Here is a 15,771-nt window from a genome sequence, read left to right as displayed (position 1 = left end):
TAACTCATTGTCATTTCAGGGCTCCTAAACAGTTGTTGTACAAGTAACAACTGAGAGTAACACGTCACACAAACAGAGAACAAAAAGACAGAAAAGGGTTTTAAATAGGGTGATGTTTCATTACACATTTAGAGCATAATTCAGACGTTTTGAAACCTCAGGACGTTAGTAGGTCCATGTTGAGAGACGATGTTAAAACGTTTATGAACCCGATGATCCGTTGCGAATATCCTCCAACAGTAGAGTAACATTAGCCAGTAGATCTTGACACAATGTGCTGAGGCTTGTCTGAGAGTCCGGTTGACGAAACTGCACAACCACCACAACGTAGGTTACCAAAGTTCCAACAATCTGTAACAATACGGAAGCATGCAGTTTGTAACCGTTAAATGCCCGTTAAATTACAAATCTACAGAAACATTTTATCCAAACTTCAGTATCTAAACATGAGAAAAATACCCAAAATTTCCATGTAAAAGAAAGTTCATGTTTGCTCTTTTTCGAAATATTCTTATGAAAACCCCATAGAAATCCACTTACACTGAGCAGAGTCGGTGGACTGATAGTAAAGAGGCCATACACGTTGTACCCAATTGTCCCAGTCAGTAGGCTTGTGAACTGGTTCACCTGTGACGGAAATGTTCTCAGTTATGAAAAAAATCTCAAAAACCTCAGCTCATCTTTAAGTATGTTTGTTGTAAACTTAACTCAGTCACTTACTCACTCACTCAAATCTAGCATTGTCAAGATTTTTTGTACTTACTGCTCTCATGGTTGATTCGCTGAGGTCGTTTGTTGGGATCTTCAGCATGCATCGAAGAGCAGTGTGTGCCTGTAATGAACACGCGCTAGAGACAGTAACAGTGATTCATTTGTGTTATGGATAAATCATTCATCAAATGGTTCAGTCAGAAATGCAGGAAGTGTGTGCATGACCTGAAAACGTGCTTCCGATTATCTATGAATGTTACTGTGTAATATATCAAACCCCTGAATGTCTAGCTCCGTAATGTTCCGAAAACTGTCTACCAAACCATACATTGCCACACAAACATTGAATTATGCCGTATCCTACAAATGTACACACAGATCACAAACAAGGATTAAGAAAGAAGTCATTGACGGGGTTTAGATATTACATGCATATATATTCAATTTAGGATTAGTTTCAGTCCGGATATGGCTGACCTATTGCCGATGTGATTTGAATCTTTACTGACTCCCTTACTACACAATGTTCTTAACTTATATTAGCAAATTATCCTTTGCAACAGGTCGACTTAATGGAACTGGAAAAATAAATAATGGTCGTCAACATTTGAGGCTAACATTCCCAACCTACGTTCCAACATTTGTGATATCAGTTAAATTACATATGTTCATTAAAATTTTAGCAACTTCGGTCGATGGGAAAACTGTTAGACATGATTTTGTGATTAACCATGTGTGGAATGTTTAATCGGTGTAAATGGAAATGTTGAAGTGGAAAGTAATGATGACACAATGCGATATCATTTATAGGAACGTGGCATGAATGCGAGAATTTAGTCCTATATGTATCACCAAGTCAATCTACATGCTCACCTTTACGTTCACTGTCACGCCTATTATGGATAAAGGGATGCATCCCAGGCCACAGACAAGCAGGATAAAGGTACACACAGCAACATTACTTTGTGAATCTACGCGTGTCATAATAGCATACAATGCAAAGCATGACAGCGGAAGTGACATGAACAATCCTATACACACGTGGAAGGCAATGAAGTTACCAAATCTAGATATTAAACTGTTCATGTGCTTATGTCGTCCTATTATGTCCTTCAATTCTTCGTTTCTTTCACTGTGGAAATCAAGTGCAGTTTGTGACTGGATTCTCTGGCTTTCTTGACGCTTTATGTATTGGTCAACGTATCGTTCCATATTGGTGTTTATCACGTCAAGTTCCGAACACAGACAGTATGATCCAATCACTAACCGAATAGCAGAGCTCGGGAATGAAGCGCACAAAATGAAATAATTGATCACTGATATTAAATAGTTCCACCAACTCAAAGCTCCATCGACAACACATACAATTTCTCCAACTTCGCGGATGGACAGGGCTTAGGTTGACATGAAACCAGGTATACAAATCCCAAAGAACACCACAAGCGCTACAAGTATCCTACCTTTCTTAACCATATCTTTCATATTTTCATGAACACCGTACCTTTGTTCATACAAATAGAAATCCTTCACCCAAGATTGATAAGATCCATCCCGAAAGTTCATTGAGGACCATGTATAAGCACAAGATGTTGTGATATTCATAGCCAGAAATTGGAAAGCTATAATCCATTCTCTTGACATTGGTTAAAAAAATACAAGTTTATGAGCAAGCATTCCGGTGAAAATCCAAATATACGAGTTTCCGAAAACGCACAAAAGTATCTGGAACCAGTTCTTTTTGTGACGAAGCCTGAAACGGTAGTCACTGCATGCAATATTCTCCACAGTAACATTTGGACCAGTGAATGCTCCACAAATACGCATGAAGGTTAGCACTGGGCTAAGGACGTGTAGAACAGACTTGGTCATCGTTGTTTCTTTGTTCTCATCAGACGAAATAGATGCATGGTGTGGCTGAACACGAGGCATGGTTACTGACAGAGCTCTAGTTTCCACCTTAATCCAGCCAGAAGTCTGATTCTGTCACATCAAATACCGACTTTTGTCGTTGAATGAGGTGATGTTAAGTTGATATAACTGACTCAGCAAACATAATGTACGCAGTGTGTATGCATGATGCAGTGCTGCTTGTGTACATTCCACTTCGAAATAATAGTGTGGTGTAAGTAAAACAGTCCTCTTATGAATATAGGATAAACAAAGCGATCAGAATCAAAAGCCATTGTTTTGCAGAGATATCAAACACATTGTGGATTACATTTCGTCAGTGAAATATGACATGAACACGTATGTGCATCAAGTTGAGTTAAAATGATCTTTGATGGGGCACTATTTGATATTAGGTTCAAGTGCGACAAATGTCAAATGAAATGACTCAGCAAAAACAATGCTGACTAGGTATATGCTTTATATGGTAGTACATGTGTACATTGATGCTTCCTGATAAGGTATTAGTTTTGTAGGAAGGTCTTGTGATATGTACTTTCACTTTAACACTTCATCCAAGCGTCATTTAATGCACTTTTGTCTCTGGGATGTCTGACGGTAACAGCAATGTACATGGAACATATTGAGGATTGAAAGAACAATAAATTACATGAAATATACGAAAATATTTTATTATAGTGTTCAAATCATCACACAGGATAAGAAATGTGAATTCTGAAACACATAATCAATATACAATTAGTGTAGAGAATAGCTACAATGCTATATTGCTTTAGTTTACACACACACATGAACATGTATTCATGCTTATACATGAACTATATATATGTGTGTGTATGTGTGTGTTTGTGTGTGTGTGTGTTTGTGTGTGTATAAGAACAAAACATGGTATATATGCATATGTGGTATGTGTTGTGAAACAGTAAATATTCGGTCTGTTCTTGGAAAGGTATATGCAAAATGAATGGTTGGTTTGCATATCACATGCGACTGAATCTTGGCCCTGGGTTAACATTCCAACATGGCAATGCCCACCCTCATAGGGCACGTTATGCTATGAATTTCTTGCAACACCACAACGTTGACTTACTTCCTTGGCCTGCAAATTCACCGGATCTCTCCCCAATAGAGCATGTTTGGTACGAGGAGGATCGACGTCTACACCATCCCCCTCATCTATGGAATCCGAGACCGGACATTGTCGCGTTGTCGCATTGTCGCCCTCTCAAAAACAAGCAAAATGAAGAAAAAATTAACCAAAGCGCGTCAATGCGAGAACGCGACATTTCGCCTGTTTGTCGCATTGTCACGATGTCGCGTGTCGCATTTCGAATAACATTTTCTCTGTTCCTCCAAAGTGCGACACGCGACATGGCGACACTTTTCAAGGTCAAAATATGTAACGTTGTCGCATTGTCGTCCTATCTGAGATATGTAAGAATTCACTAAAACGCCACACGCGACAATGCGACAACGCGACATTTCATCAAAATGTCGCGATGTCGCACTGTCGCGTGTCGCGCTTTATTAAAATATTGACCACAGTATGCATTTAACAAAGTAACTGAAACGCGACACGCGACAATGCGACAAAATGTATATCGCATTGTCGCGTTGTCGCCCTTTTTGTTACCGGTGCGCATGTGTAGAAAGTCAATTAATCTATGCATGCGCAGAAAATGTTATACTCTATTCCAGACTTCACTGGTCTTTTGGTTTTTAAAATGAAGGAGTGCTCGAAATGGCAATGGACCTTCTCTTCTTGAACATAATACAAATCTTTCTTGATTGTTTTACATATTGCAAATGTATTTAGCCAGTCAAGTGTTTTCTAGCAGCAAAACGAATTAGTAGCGCAACTATTCATTGTAATCACGGCGCACTGTCCCCCTGTCATTGAAGGCGGGGCAATTTGCTGAGCAGAGTTAGTCTCTTAGTCACACCAGATAGTTGTTATCATACGTTCGAATACCAGCACCATACACATCAATCACTTTGGAGATTTCGATGACAGGTTGTGATTACAGGTTGTGAAAAACTAAAATATTGTTAAAATTCAAGCCACATCGGCAAATTCATCAGGTGATGTCCTCGAATGGGTCACTATGTTCCCTAATGTGGTTCCCTCACTCCTCTCACTCTTCTCGCCGCTCCACTCCACTCACCCAAGGTTTATTGGTATACATAGCAGGGTATTTCATTACAATGATGTATTGTGATGCCCGTTTTCATTTCTGTTTGAAACCTATATTATTAATCCTGCACATAGCCTGATTCACAATATGCCTCATAAATTTTTCATACGGATACTAGATCCAGCGATATACATGTACTTGTATCGTTTCAAACCTACGGCTCTTATATCCACAAAAAAAATCAGCAAAAGGGTCAGTCTGAATAGAACCATTCAGTTAAGCAACGACACTCAACCACTCTGGACTTCACGACTAGATGTACGTTCATTTATCATTGTTCTGATGTCCATTGCTGGCTATTTGAACCCTTTAAAAATATCGAAAAATAATCATGCTTGTCATATTTTTTTTTTACATTCCGCCGTAACTAATAAAATTTTGATGAAATGTCGTATTCACGCATTACCACGCGTCGCGCTTTGTTAAAATATTGACTACAGTGTGAATTATAAGATATTAACTAAAACGCGACACGCGATAAAGCGACAACGCGACATTTTGATGAAATGTCGCATTGTCGCGCGTCGCGTTTTGTTAAAATATTGACTACAGTATGTATTATAAGATATTAACTAAAACGTAGTCTGTCGTACAGACCCTGAAGTATATATATCCAAGAGAGCCCAAGCAAGTCTAGAAAATGTGGCAAGTCTAGATTTTCATAGCTTCAGAGTCTGTACCAATCTGCTGTATTCATAGCCAGTATATGGCTAATAATTATCAGTTGATCTCTAGCTGTCAGTGGTGTTTAGTATAAATTGATGGGGAGGCTCTCCTACAGCTCCCCCATGGCCCCACACTTGGCTAAGACCTCGTGCCCGTCCTCTCACCGCGAGGCAACATGTGTCGGGTTTTATTCAAGATTCCTGATCTTCCTTTCTGGAACACTGACATTCTGAGCGAGTCCCTCAACTCACAATGGCATCGGTAGACTAAGAACTACTCTCTCAAATGAACATATTTTACTGGGAAAAGGTCATACTAAAAAAATAAGAATAACATAACTAGGATTGCCTCAAGGGCAATACTGACGGTCTTCAGACTTCCTCCATACACCCTCCGAGGCTATCTTCACTTGAACAGTTTCTTTGGACGCCAGCTGGACCGTCCATTGTGGTAATTGTTACAATCATTTGGCACTGAGTCAACACTGCTGACACGACCACAAAATTCACAAACTGCAGAAAAAGAAACTGGATGGCAAAGTCAGATATACAAAGTACTGGAAAGATTACAATCTGACATTTCCCATACACTAACTGTTTTGTTTGTGGGTCATAGGTTCCAAATTACGCAGGTGTTGATCACTGGATTGTCTGGTCCAGATTCGATCATTTAGAGACCACAGCCATATAGGTGGAATAGTACTGAGTGCGGCGTAAAATTCAACTCACTCACTGTAACAAAATCGAGTATTTCCTTAATCCTCATGTATTTCTGTGAACACTCACTGCTATGCCAGTGTAACGCAGGAATACGGCTGAATGTGGCGTAAAGCAATATACAAACTACTGGAAAGATCAGAACCTGACATTTCCATACCACTAATACTGCTGAGTGCGGCGTAAAGCAATATACAAACTAATAGGTTCCACATTGCGCAGATCGATGCTCATGCTGTTGATCACTACCTGGAATAATGCGTGCGGCGTAAAACTCAACTCACTGACTTTTACACAATCGACTATTTTCTTAACGCTCATGTATTTCTGTGACCATTCATTGTTAACCCAGTGTGATGCAGGTGAAGGGAAACTCGAGTTCTAATTTGAGTGTGCCTAAGCGGCGTTAAAAATAGATATCTGCCTGTCACAAGATAAGAGGGTAAGATTCTTTATGGATAACAACTTCTTTATTGCATATGATGCGACGTTTCGGTATGGATCCTTATACCGTTGTCAAGCAAGAGTGGAGTAATACATCACAGAACAGACTTATATACATGGACAGGGATAGAGTAATAACAACATGTAGGTATGAATCAAAGGCGGGGGATTAACAACAACAACAATGGGTGGTAGTAATGATGAGACAATAAGAGGAAGCCAATAGTGGCTGTAGCTGTGACAAAGTATACATGGCTGATATGGTAATTAGTAATGGTGGCTCTAATCTGTTATTTTTATGAGTTCATTGTATGCAGTTGGGATGAGATATCCCTGATCTCTGCTGATTGAGGGTTTGTGTCTCCTGATTTGAACTGCTTCTGCCAGTTTTCTTTGGGTGAAGTCCTTGTGGGTTTTGGATAATATCTCTACACTGTCCCAAATTATGCTGTGATTGGGACATTTCATCATGTAGTCGGATATAGCGGTCAGATTTAGGTCAGATTTCCGATCTGATATAGGTCAGATTTCCGATCTGAATTGGTTGTAGATGATAAGTGTTCTATGATTCTGATGTTTATTGGCCGGGAGGTTTCACCTACATATGCCTCGCCACAGTCGCAGTTGATTTTGTAGACGACACCTTTCGGTGGCTGTTGTTGTTTAGAGGTGTTCCTGCCATTCGCTTTGAGCATGGTTTTCAGCTGAGATACCCGTGATTCGAACTCAGAACAATGATAAATGAACATCCATGTTGCCGTGTTAGTGTGTGGGTTAAGGGTGCGTGGTTAATGGAATGCCGTGTTCAAACTGTCCATTTTGCTGCAGAATATTATGATTCAGTAGGTGCGTGTTTGAAACGATACTAGTACATAAGTATCGCTTGATCAAGTATCCATATGAGAAGCGTATTAGATATATTGTGAATTATCTCATATGAAGTGTTAATAAGACAGGAGTCAAAGAGAACTAAAAACAGACATGACATCATATTATTGTATTGAAATACCTTGCTAATTTGCGAAGCTTCCCAAACCTTGAGAGAGTGCAGCGGTGGTGGAGTGAGGAGTGGTGTGGAGCGAAGCGGAGAGGAGTGGGCTAGGGTGGAGTGGAGTAGAACGGAGCGCCAGGGGAGTGAAGGAGGAGGAAGGGAGAGGAGAGGTGTGGTGTGGAATGGAGTGGAGCGTCGCAGAGTAAGAGGAGGGAGGGAGGGAGACTTGGTTTCTGGCACTTCAAGGGTACGCAACACTACCAAGCTATTTCATCGTTTCTAATAAACCATACCTCCAAAAGAAACGCATAGGCGATTTGTATTTTTACAACTCTTCTGTTGCCAGGCATCTGAATGTTACTCTGAGCAAGATGTAATGACTTGCAGCTCGTTGCAGCCAAACAGATATAAGAAATCACCGCCCCTTTTCAGGCAGATCTAGAGTTACCACTGCAACTCAAATAGGTACATGCGGGTACTACAGTTGCATGACTACAGGTACTCCCACGGGTGAGAGCACAACAGCCAGGGCACCTGGGCTTCAGAGGATGTCAGGTCAAACTGTACGGAACAGGCTGAAAGAGGTTCGTTTGAGAACCAGAAAACCCTACGTCAGGGTCGTGCTACGTCGTCATCAACGTCTTCGCTGTCTAGAAGTATATTATTTGTTTTATAGACATTACCTTCTTCTAAAGCACATGCACTCATTACTGATATAAAATTCATGCACTAAAGTCTATTTATGGACGAGTTATACATGTTTGAAACTTTTCTCGACAGATTTTTCGTCTATGCGTTTATTTCTTGGGATAGTATATCACAATGATAACAGTCCATTTGTATGGCGTTTTCCCATTATCACGTTCAAAGTCGACCTAAACTGTCTTTGACGTGTCGGGTGGTTACGTGATATCTCATTCTACTCGGTATCCATCCACTGCTGGCTGAACAGAGGCAGATCTCGAACAAATTCATCAGCGTCGGACAGGACTGTACCATGAAACTGTGTCAGGGGCCACATTAGGGAACATAGTGACCCATTCGAGGACATGACCTGATGTTTCTGCCGATGTGGCTTGAATTTTAACAATATTTTAGTTTCTCACAACCTGTCATCTGGATATCGGCGAAATGTTCAAAGTGATTAATGTGTATGGTGCTGGTATTAGAACTTATGATAACAGCTGACAAAGAGACATTAATCTGCACAGCAAATTGCCCCGCCTTGAATGACAAGGCAAACGTGTGCCCTAACATACAGCTTCTAAGCTGTCTGAAGCGTGAACCACGGCATGTCGGCGTCACACGTAACTCATTGCCATTTCAGGGCTCCTAAACAGTTGTTGTACAAGTAACAACTGACAGTAACACGTCACACAAACAGAACAAAAAGGCACAAAACGGTTTTACATAGGGTCATGTTCCATTACACATATAGAGCATAATTCAGACGTTTTGAAACTTCAGGACGGCAGTGGATCCATGTTGAGAGACGATGTGAAAACCTTTATGAAGCCAATGATCCGTTGCGAATATCCTCCAACAGTATGGTAACATTAGCCAGTAGATCTTGACACAATGTGCTGAGGCTTGTCTGAGAGTCCGGTTGACGAAACTGCACAACCACCACAACGTAGGTTACCAACGTTCCAACAATCTGTAACAATACAAAAGTATCCATCAAGTACCCATGTCCGGTACATTACAACTCTACAGAAACATATTGTCAAATATTCTGTAAAAACTATATAAACATGGGAAAATACCAAAAACATTTCCATGTGAAAGAAAGTTCATGTTTTTTCTTGTTTGAAATCTTCTTATGAAAACCCCATAGAAATCCACTTACACTGAGCAGAGTCGGTGGACTGATAGTAAAGAGGCCATACACGTTGTACCCAATTGTTGTCCCAGTCAGTAGGCTTGTGAACTGGTTCACCTGTGACGGAAATGTTCTCGGTTATGAAAATATCTCAAACTCCTTAGCTCATCATTAAATATACTTATGGTAAAATTCACTGATTCATTCAGTCATTTACTCACTCACTCAAATCGAGCCTTGGGGAGACATTTTTGTACTCACTGCTCTCATGGTTGATTCGCTGAGGTCGTTTGTTGGGATCTTCAGCATGCATTGAAGAGCAGTGTGTGCCTGTAATAACCACACGTTAGAGACTGTAAGAGTGATCTATTTGTGTTATGGACAAATAATTCATCGAATGGTTCGATCACAAATGCAGGAAGTGTGTGCATGACCTGAAAAAATGCTTCCAATTATCTGTGAATGTTACTGTGGAATATATCAAACCCGTGAATTTCTAGCTCTGTATTATTCCCAAAACTGTCTACCAAACCATACATTTCCACGCAAACTTTGAAAGATGCTGTATCCTACAATTGTACATACAGACCACAAACAAGGATTAAGAAACAGGTCATTGTGGTTCAACACCTCTCATTAACAATCAGAATCGATAGCATAGGTTGTCTCATAAGACGTTACGTGTTAAATCTGAAGTCTGCTGTACGATTTAAATACATTCGTCCTGTATTCGAACGTGAACCTGTATTTCAAGGAACGCAATGTTCTTCCAGTTAGGATCCACATAGGTAACAAAAGTACTGTAAATCCTCATGGTCCCTAGTATTGTGATCTATCTTCAGAGTTTGGAGGTCAATAGACCATTTTTACTCTTTATTGTCCCCAAATAGTTTTTTGTCTTTAATGATATATGTTAGGTAGTTTTGTTGTCCTTTGTTGACAGGTTTTTATATATTTTTTGCATATATATTCAATTTAGTATTAGTTTCAGTCAGGATATGACTGACCTATTGCCGATGTGATTTGAATCGTTACTGACTCACTCACTACACGATGGTCTTAAGCTATATTAGCAAATTATCCTTTACAAAAGGTCGACTTGTTATTTGTACCTTGTCAGAACTGTAACAATAAATAATGGTAGTCAAAAGTTGAGGTTAACAATCCCCACCCTGTGTTCCTACATTCGCAATATCAGTTGAATCTCTCACAAATGTCCAATTAAACTTCAGCATCGATCAACTTCCGTGTGTGAGAAAACTGTTAGACATGATTTTGTGACTAACCATAGATGGAATGTTTAATCGGTGTACATGGAAAGGTTCAAGTGGAAAGTAATGATGACTCAATGCGATATCATTCATAGGAACGTGGCATGAATGCGAGAAGAGGTCATGCCACAAGTGTCTTCACAAAAATGCATCATAATTTCGTCCTATAGGCTCACAAAGTCAATCTACATGCTCACCTTTACGTTCACTGTCACGCCTATTATGGATAAGGCGATGCATCCCAGGCCACAGACAAGCAGGATAAATGTACACAGAGCAACATTACTTTGTGATTCCACGCGTGTCATAATGACATAAAGTGCAAAGCATGACAGAGGGAGTGACATGAACAATCCTATACACAAGTCGAAAGCAATGAAGTTACCAAATCTAGATATTAAACTGCTCATGTGCTTATGTCTTCCTATTATGTCCTTCAATTCTTCGTTTCTTTCACTGTGGCAATCAGGTGCAGTTTGTGACTGGATTCTCTGGCTTTCTTGACGCTTTATGTATTGTTCAACGCATCGTTCCATATTGGTGTTTATCACGTCAAGTTCCGAACACAGACAATATGATCCAATCACTAACCGAATAACAGAGCTCGAGAATGAAGCGCACAAAATGAAATAATTGATCACTGATATTAAATAGTTCAACCAACTCAAAGCTCCATCGACAACACACACAATTTCTCCAACTTCGCGGATGGCCAGGGCATAAGTTGACATGAAACCAGATATACAAATCCCAAAGAACATCACAAGTGCTACAAGGATCCTACTTTTCTTCACCATACGTTTCATATTTTCATGAACACCGTACCTTTGTTCATACAAGTAGAAATCCTTCACCCAAGATTGATAAGAACCATCCCGAAAGTTCATTGAGGACCATGTATGATCACAAGATGTTGTGATATTCATAACCAGAAATTGGAAAGCTATAATCCATTCTCTTGACATTGGTTCAAAAAACACAAGTTTATAAGCAAGTATTCCGGTGAAAATCCAGACATGAGAGGTTCCGAAAACGCAATAAAGTATCTGGAACCAGTTCTTTTTGTGACGAAGCCTGAAACGGTAGTCACTGCATGCAATATTCTCCACAGTAACATTTGGACCAGTGCATGTTCCACAAATACGCATAAAGGTTAGCACTGGGTTAAGGATGTGTAGAACAGACTTGGACATCATTGTCACTTTGTTCTCATCAGACGAAATCGATGCATGCTGTGGTTGAACACGAGACATGATTACTCTACAGAACTCTAGCTTCCACCTTAGTCCCGTCAGAAGTCTGATTCTGTCACATCAAATACCGACTTTTGTCGCTGAATGAGGTGATGTTAAGTTGATATAACTGAGTCAGGAAATGAAATGTACTCAGTATGTATGCATGATGCAGTGCTGCTTGTGTACATTCCACTTCGAAGTAATGGTGTGGTGTAAGTTAAAAAAAACCCTTTTGTGAATGTAGGATAAACAAATCGATGAGATTCAAAAGCCATTGTTTTGCAGAAATATCGAACACATTGTGGATTACATTTCGTCAGTGAAATATGACACGAACACGTATGTGCATCAAGTTGAGTTAAAACGACCTTTGGTGGAGTACTATTTGACATTAGGTTCAAGTGCGACAAATGTCAAATGAAATGACTCAGCAAAAACAATGCTGACTAGGTATATGCTTTATATGGTAGTACATGTGTACATAGATGCTTCCTGATAACGTATTAATTTTGTAGGAAGGTCTTGTGATATTTACTTTCACTTTAACACTTCATCTAAGCGTCATTTAATGCACTTTTGTCTCTGGGATGTCTGACGGTAACAACAATGCAAATGGAGCATATTGAGGATTGAAAGAAAAATAAATTAGATGAAAGATACGAAAATATTTTGTAAAGGTGTTTATATCACAAGATAGGAGAAGAAATGCGAATCCTGAAACAAATAATCAATATACAATTAGTGTAGAGAATAGCTACAATGCTGTATGACATGAACATGCATTCATGCTTATACATGAACTATATATATATGTGTGTTTATGTGTGTGTGTGTGTGTGTGTGTGTGTGTGTGTGTTTGTGTGTGTAAAAGAACAAAACATGGTATATATGTATAGGTGGTATGTGTTGTGAAACAATAAGTATTCGGTCTGTTCTTGGAAAGGTATATGCAAAGTGAATGGCTGGTTTGCATGTTACATGCGACTGAATCCTGGCCCTGGGTTAACATTCCAAGATGGCAATGCCCGACCTCATACGCCAAGTTTTGCTATAAATTTCTTGCAACATCACAACGTTGACTTATTGCCTTGGTCTGCAATTTCACCGAATCTTTCCCCACTAGAGCATGTTTCGGACGAGATGGATCGTCTACGCCAGCTCCCTCATCCGCCAGATAACATCCTTGGCCTTGCAACAAAACTCGTGAGAATCTGGCGTGACATCCCACAAGAGTTCCTGGAACGTTTGATTGACCCTATGCGTCGTGGATGCACGGGTGTTCTCAATGCCGATGGTGGACATACCCGTCATTGACCTTGTGCCATAGTCGTTTGACCCCTGTCCCGTTTGTGGACTCGTGACGTCATTTTCAGTGGAAATTCTCCCAAGTTGTTATGGTCTCATGTTCCCTCCATTAAAGTTTATATGTACCTTTAAGTTATCGTACTTATCAAGTGGGATAATATTTGACAATACACGGTTTCTTTGTGTCGCTAGCATATAATAACGTCTCGATATTCACTGAGCATTTATACTAATTGGCGGTCTGGAACAATTTTCGATTGCGCACAAACTTGAGTGACACAAAACCCACGTACCGTTACAACGACAAATCATTACAATTGTCTTATCTGCTTTTGATAATGAACTTAATTGTTTTCATTCGCAAATGACAGAATGATATGATTGTATGTACACATTACGTCACAAACACAGCAAAATGTTCAATCGAACAAAGCACAAAGATCGTCTGAGTTTTTCATAAGCAAGAAAACAAATAAAAAAGGTAAATAATATTAACACAAATGTTTTGAATAGTTTAAACCGTTATATGTTCCGTAATTACAAAAAAAGCAGATGTCAGCTTTTGTTGATGTTAAAGCACCTGATTCTGAACCAAAAGTGTAAGATATATTAAAGTCAACTGCTGAGCAAAAGCCACCACACCACATCCATATGGATGGTTAGATTAGTACTGAGACTATTTAAAACATTCCTGTTGTGAACATCACACAAACGGTTTACTTTCCCGTTACGTTGTGGCCACAAAGGTTGTGAAAATGTAAGAAAATTGTCTCGGAATCCTCGACAAAGTCAATGTTATCCTGTTTTCATGTCTCATGTGAACATGCCACACAACGTTGAGGCGCTTGAAATGAAAAGCACCTCTACACTTCGGTTTGCAAGTTAGTAGATGTCCACTACTGTGTCTTAGTCAAGCAACCAGGTTTATCTCACACAAACTCTTAGAAATTTTTTCTGCAGCATCTTTCCAAGTTACCAGCTGCAACGAAACGGTACACTAGTACTTCCGGAAGTTTCGTGTTTGTTCTTTATTGAAAGCTTAACTACTCATCCCAAAATTAATGGCGATGTCACTTGCGATGTTCTTGCTAAGCATCCTCACGTGTCGACTTTACAGCTATCATGAACCCGTTTTACTGGCTCTAATTACAAAACACAGCATTTCTAAATAATAATAGACTTAACAATTGTAAATACATTGCAAATTCAAATCATATACAATGTTATGAATCGGAGTACTTTCAATAGCTTGATTCGCCCTTTAGTTTTGACGTCATCTGGAATTACACGACACTAAATTGCTGTAATAATGGAATCGACGTGATTCCCGTCCTTAACTCTCAGGTGGACATAGAAATAATGTACAATAGCTGGGGGATAATCCCGGACCGAGGATTCCCATCTAGTCTTTGATGTACCGACTATATCCAGTATTGGAAAGTCGACTACCGAGAGCAATATAAAGTTATATCTTTATAAGGGTTTACATGCTAAGAAGTTAGATTTTAACAACGTTTGAATGCTGCATTTAATTATCAATGCTCCATAACGTGACCTTTTGACATTCATAACAATATACATACACACATTTCTAAATTAACATTATTTTACCAAATGGTAAACCATATGGCTCCGGACTATCTTTGTGAACTTCCTCCATGGAATGTTTTGAAACATTTTAACATTGCCGAGTACGGCGTTACATCTATCACTTTCGTTCGCGCTACGCAAACAGTTGAACAGAATACTTTCATGCTCATCTGTTCATGGATTAGGCTACTTGCTTGTGGCATTTTAGAGAACACTAAACTCGCACATTTCGCCAATATATGTCTTGGACGTCAGCTGTGACTTTCGTGTGTGTGTAAATATATCTTTTGGTTGACAATTTAATTTTAGGAACATTTCACTCAACGCCGTGTATCTACAGTTCTAGTGTTACTCGCTTTGCGATTTTTCCTTACATGCTGTCTATTCTGAATGCCGCTTGACCTGTGACCTGTATAACCAGTGGTGAAGTTTGTCATGACTCCGGCTCCGGAATAGTTCCTGTCAATTTTTACATTGATTATACCTCAGAGAAACACAACAGTTAACAGCGAGGATGGTCTCGGCAATGTATCTGTCGCTGTGTAAGTAACGGTTGAAGATCCATTAAACGCTGTTTGTAGTGGAAGACTTTCTTCGTCTTTTCTTGTCTCATATGTGTTATGGTTTTGAAATTACTGAGATAAAAGGCTTGTGATTCTCCTTTAAACCACCAAAATAGATCACAGACAATCTATAATGCGCAATAATATCTTGAATAAATAATAAACAAGTTTACAAAGAATGACTATACAAATATAACTCGCCCATTATCGACATTCCCAAGTAAAAACGGGTGCACTGATTGAAAATTGTTGACAGCCGTTAAAGTTTAATGTTAGACGAGTTGTAGGTCTCTTAAGTGCTACAAGTAAAAGAATTGAGTGGAAATCCATAACAATTAAAAGTTAATTAATGAG

The 15,771-nt window shown here is 39.4% G+C and overlaps 1 protein-coding gene and 1 pseudogene across 1 annotated transcript; both read right to left on the bottom strand.

Annotated features, from left to right (window-relative positions):
- Positions 1–201: 201 nt before the first annotated feature.
- Positions 202–2,640, bottom strand: LOC137285819 (uncharacterized; annotated as a pseudogene).
- A 6,498-nt stretch (positions 2,641–9,138) lies between these two features.
- On the bottom strand, positions 9,139–11,977 carry LOC137285851 (uncharacterized). The gene is made up of 4 exons (XM_067817762.1): positions 10,922–11,977; positions 9,715–9,783; positions 9,481–9,570; positions 9,139–9,288 (listed from the first exon to the last, which is right to left on the bottom strand). The coding sequence occupies exons 1-4, from the start codon at positions 11,975–11,977 to the stop codon at positions 9,139–9,141; spliced, it is 1,365 nt and encodes a 454-aa protein (XP_067673863.1).
- Positions 11,978–15,771: the final 3,794 nt, after the last annotated feature.

The sequence above is a fragment of the Haliotis asinina genome, chromosome 1, assembly GCF_037392515.1.
Source record: "Haliotis asinina isolate JCU_RB_2024 chromosome 1, JCU_Hal_asi_v2, whole genome shotgun sequence".
NCBI classification, from domain to species: domain Eukaryota; kingdom Metazoa; phylum Mollusca; class Gastropoda; order Lepetellida; family Haliotidae; genus Haliotis; species Haliotis asinina.
Note: the sequence above shows the minus strand (reverse complement) of the source record. Positions and strands in the feature narration are given on the sequence as shown.

Excerpts from the sequence above, each read along its gene's own strand:
- LOC137285851 (XM_067817762.1), bottom strand. The coding sequence starts at position 11,977 with ATGTCTCGTGTTCAACCACAGCATGCATCGATTTCGTCTGATGAGAAC. Across the intron at positions 9,571-9,714 it reads GCGAATCAACCATGAGAGCA|GTGAACCAGTTCACAAGCCT; the intron begins GTGAGTACAAAA and ends TTTCCGTCACAG. Across the intron at positions 9,289-9,480 it reads GTCCACCGACTCTGCTCAGT|ATTGTTGGAACGTTGGTAAC; the intron begins GTAAGTGGATTT and ends GTATTGTTACAG.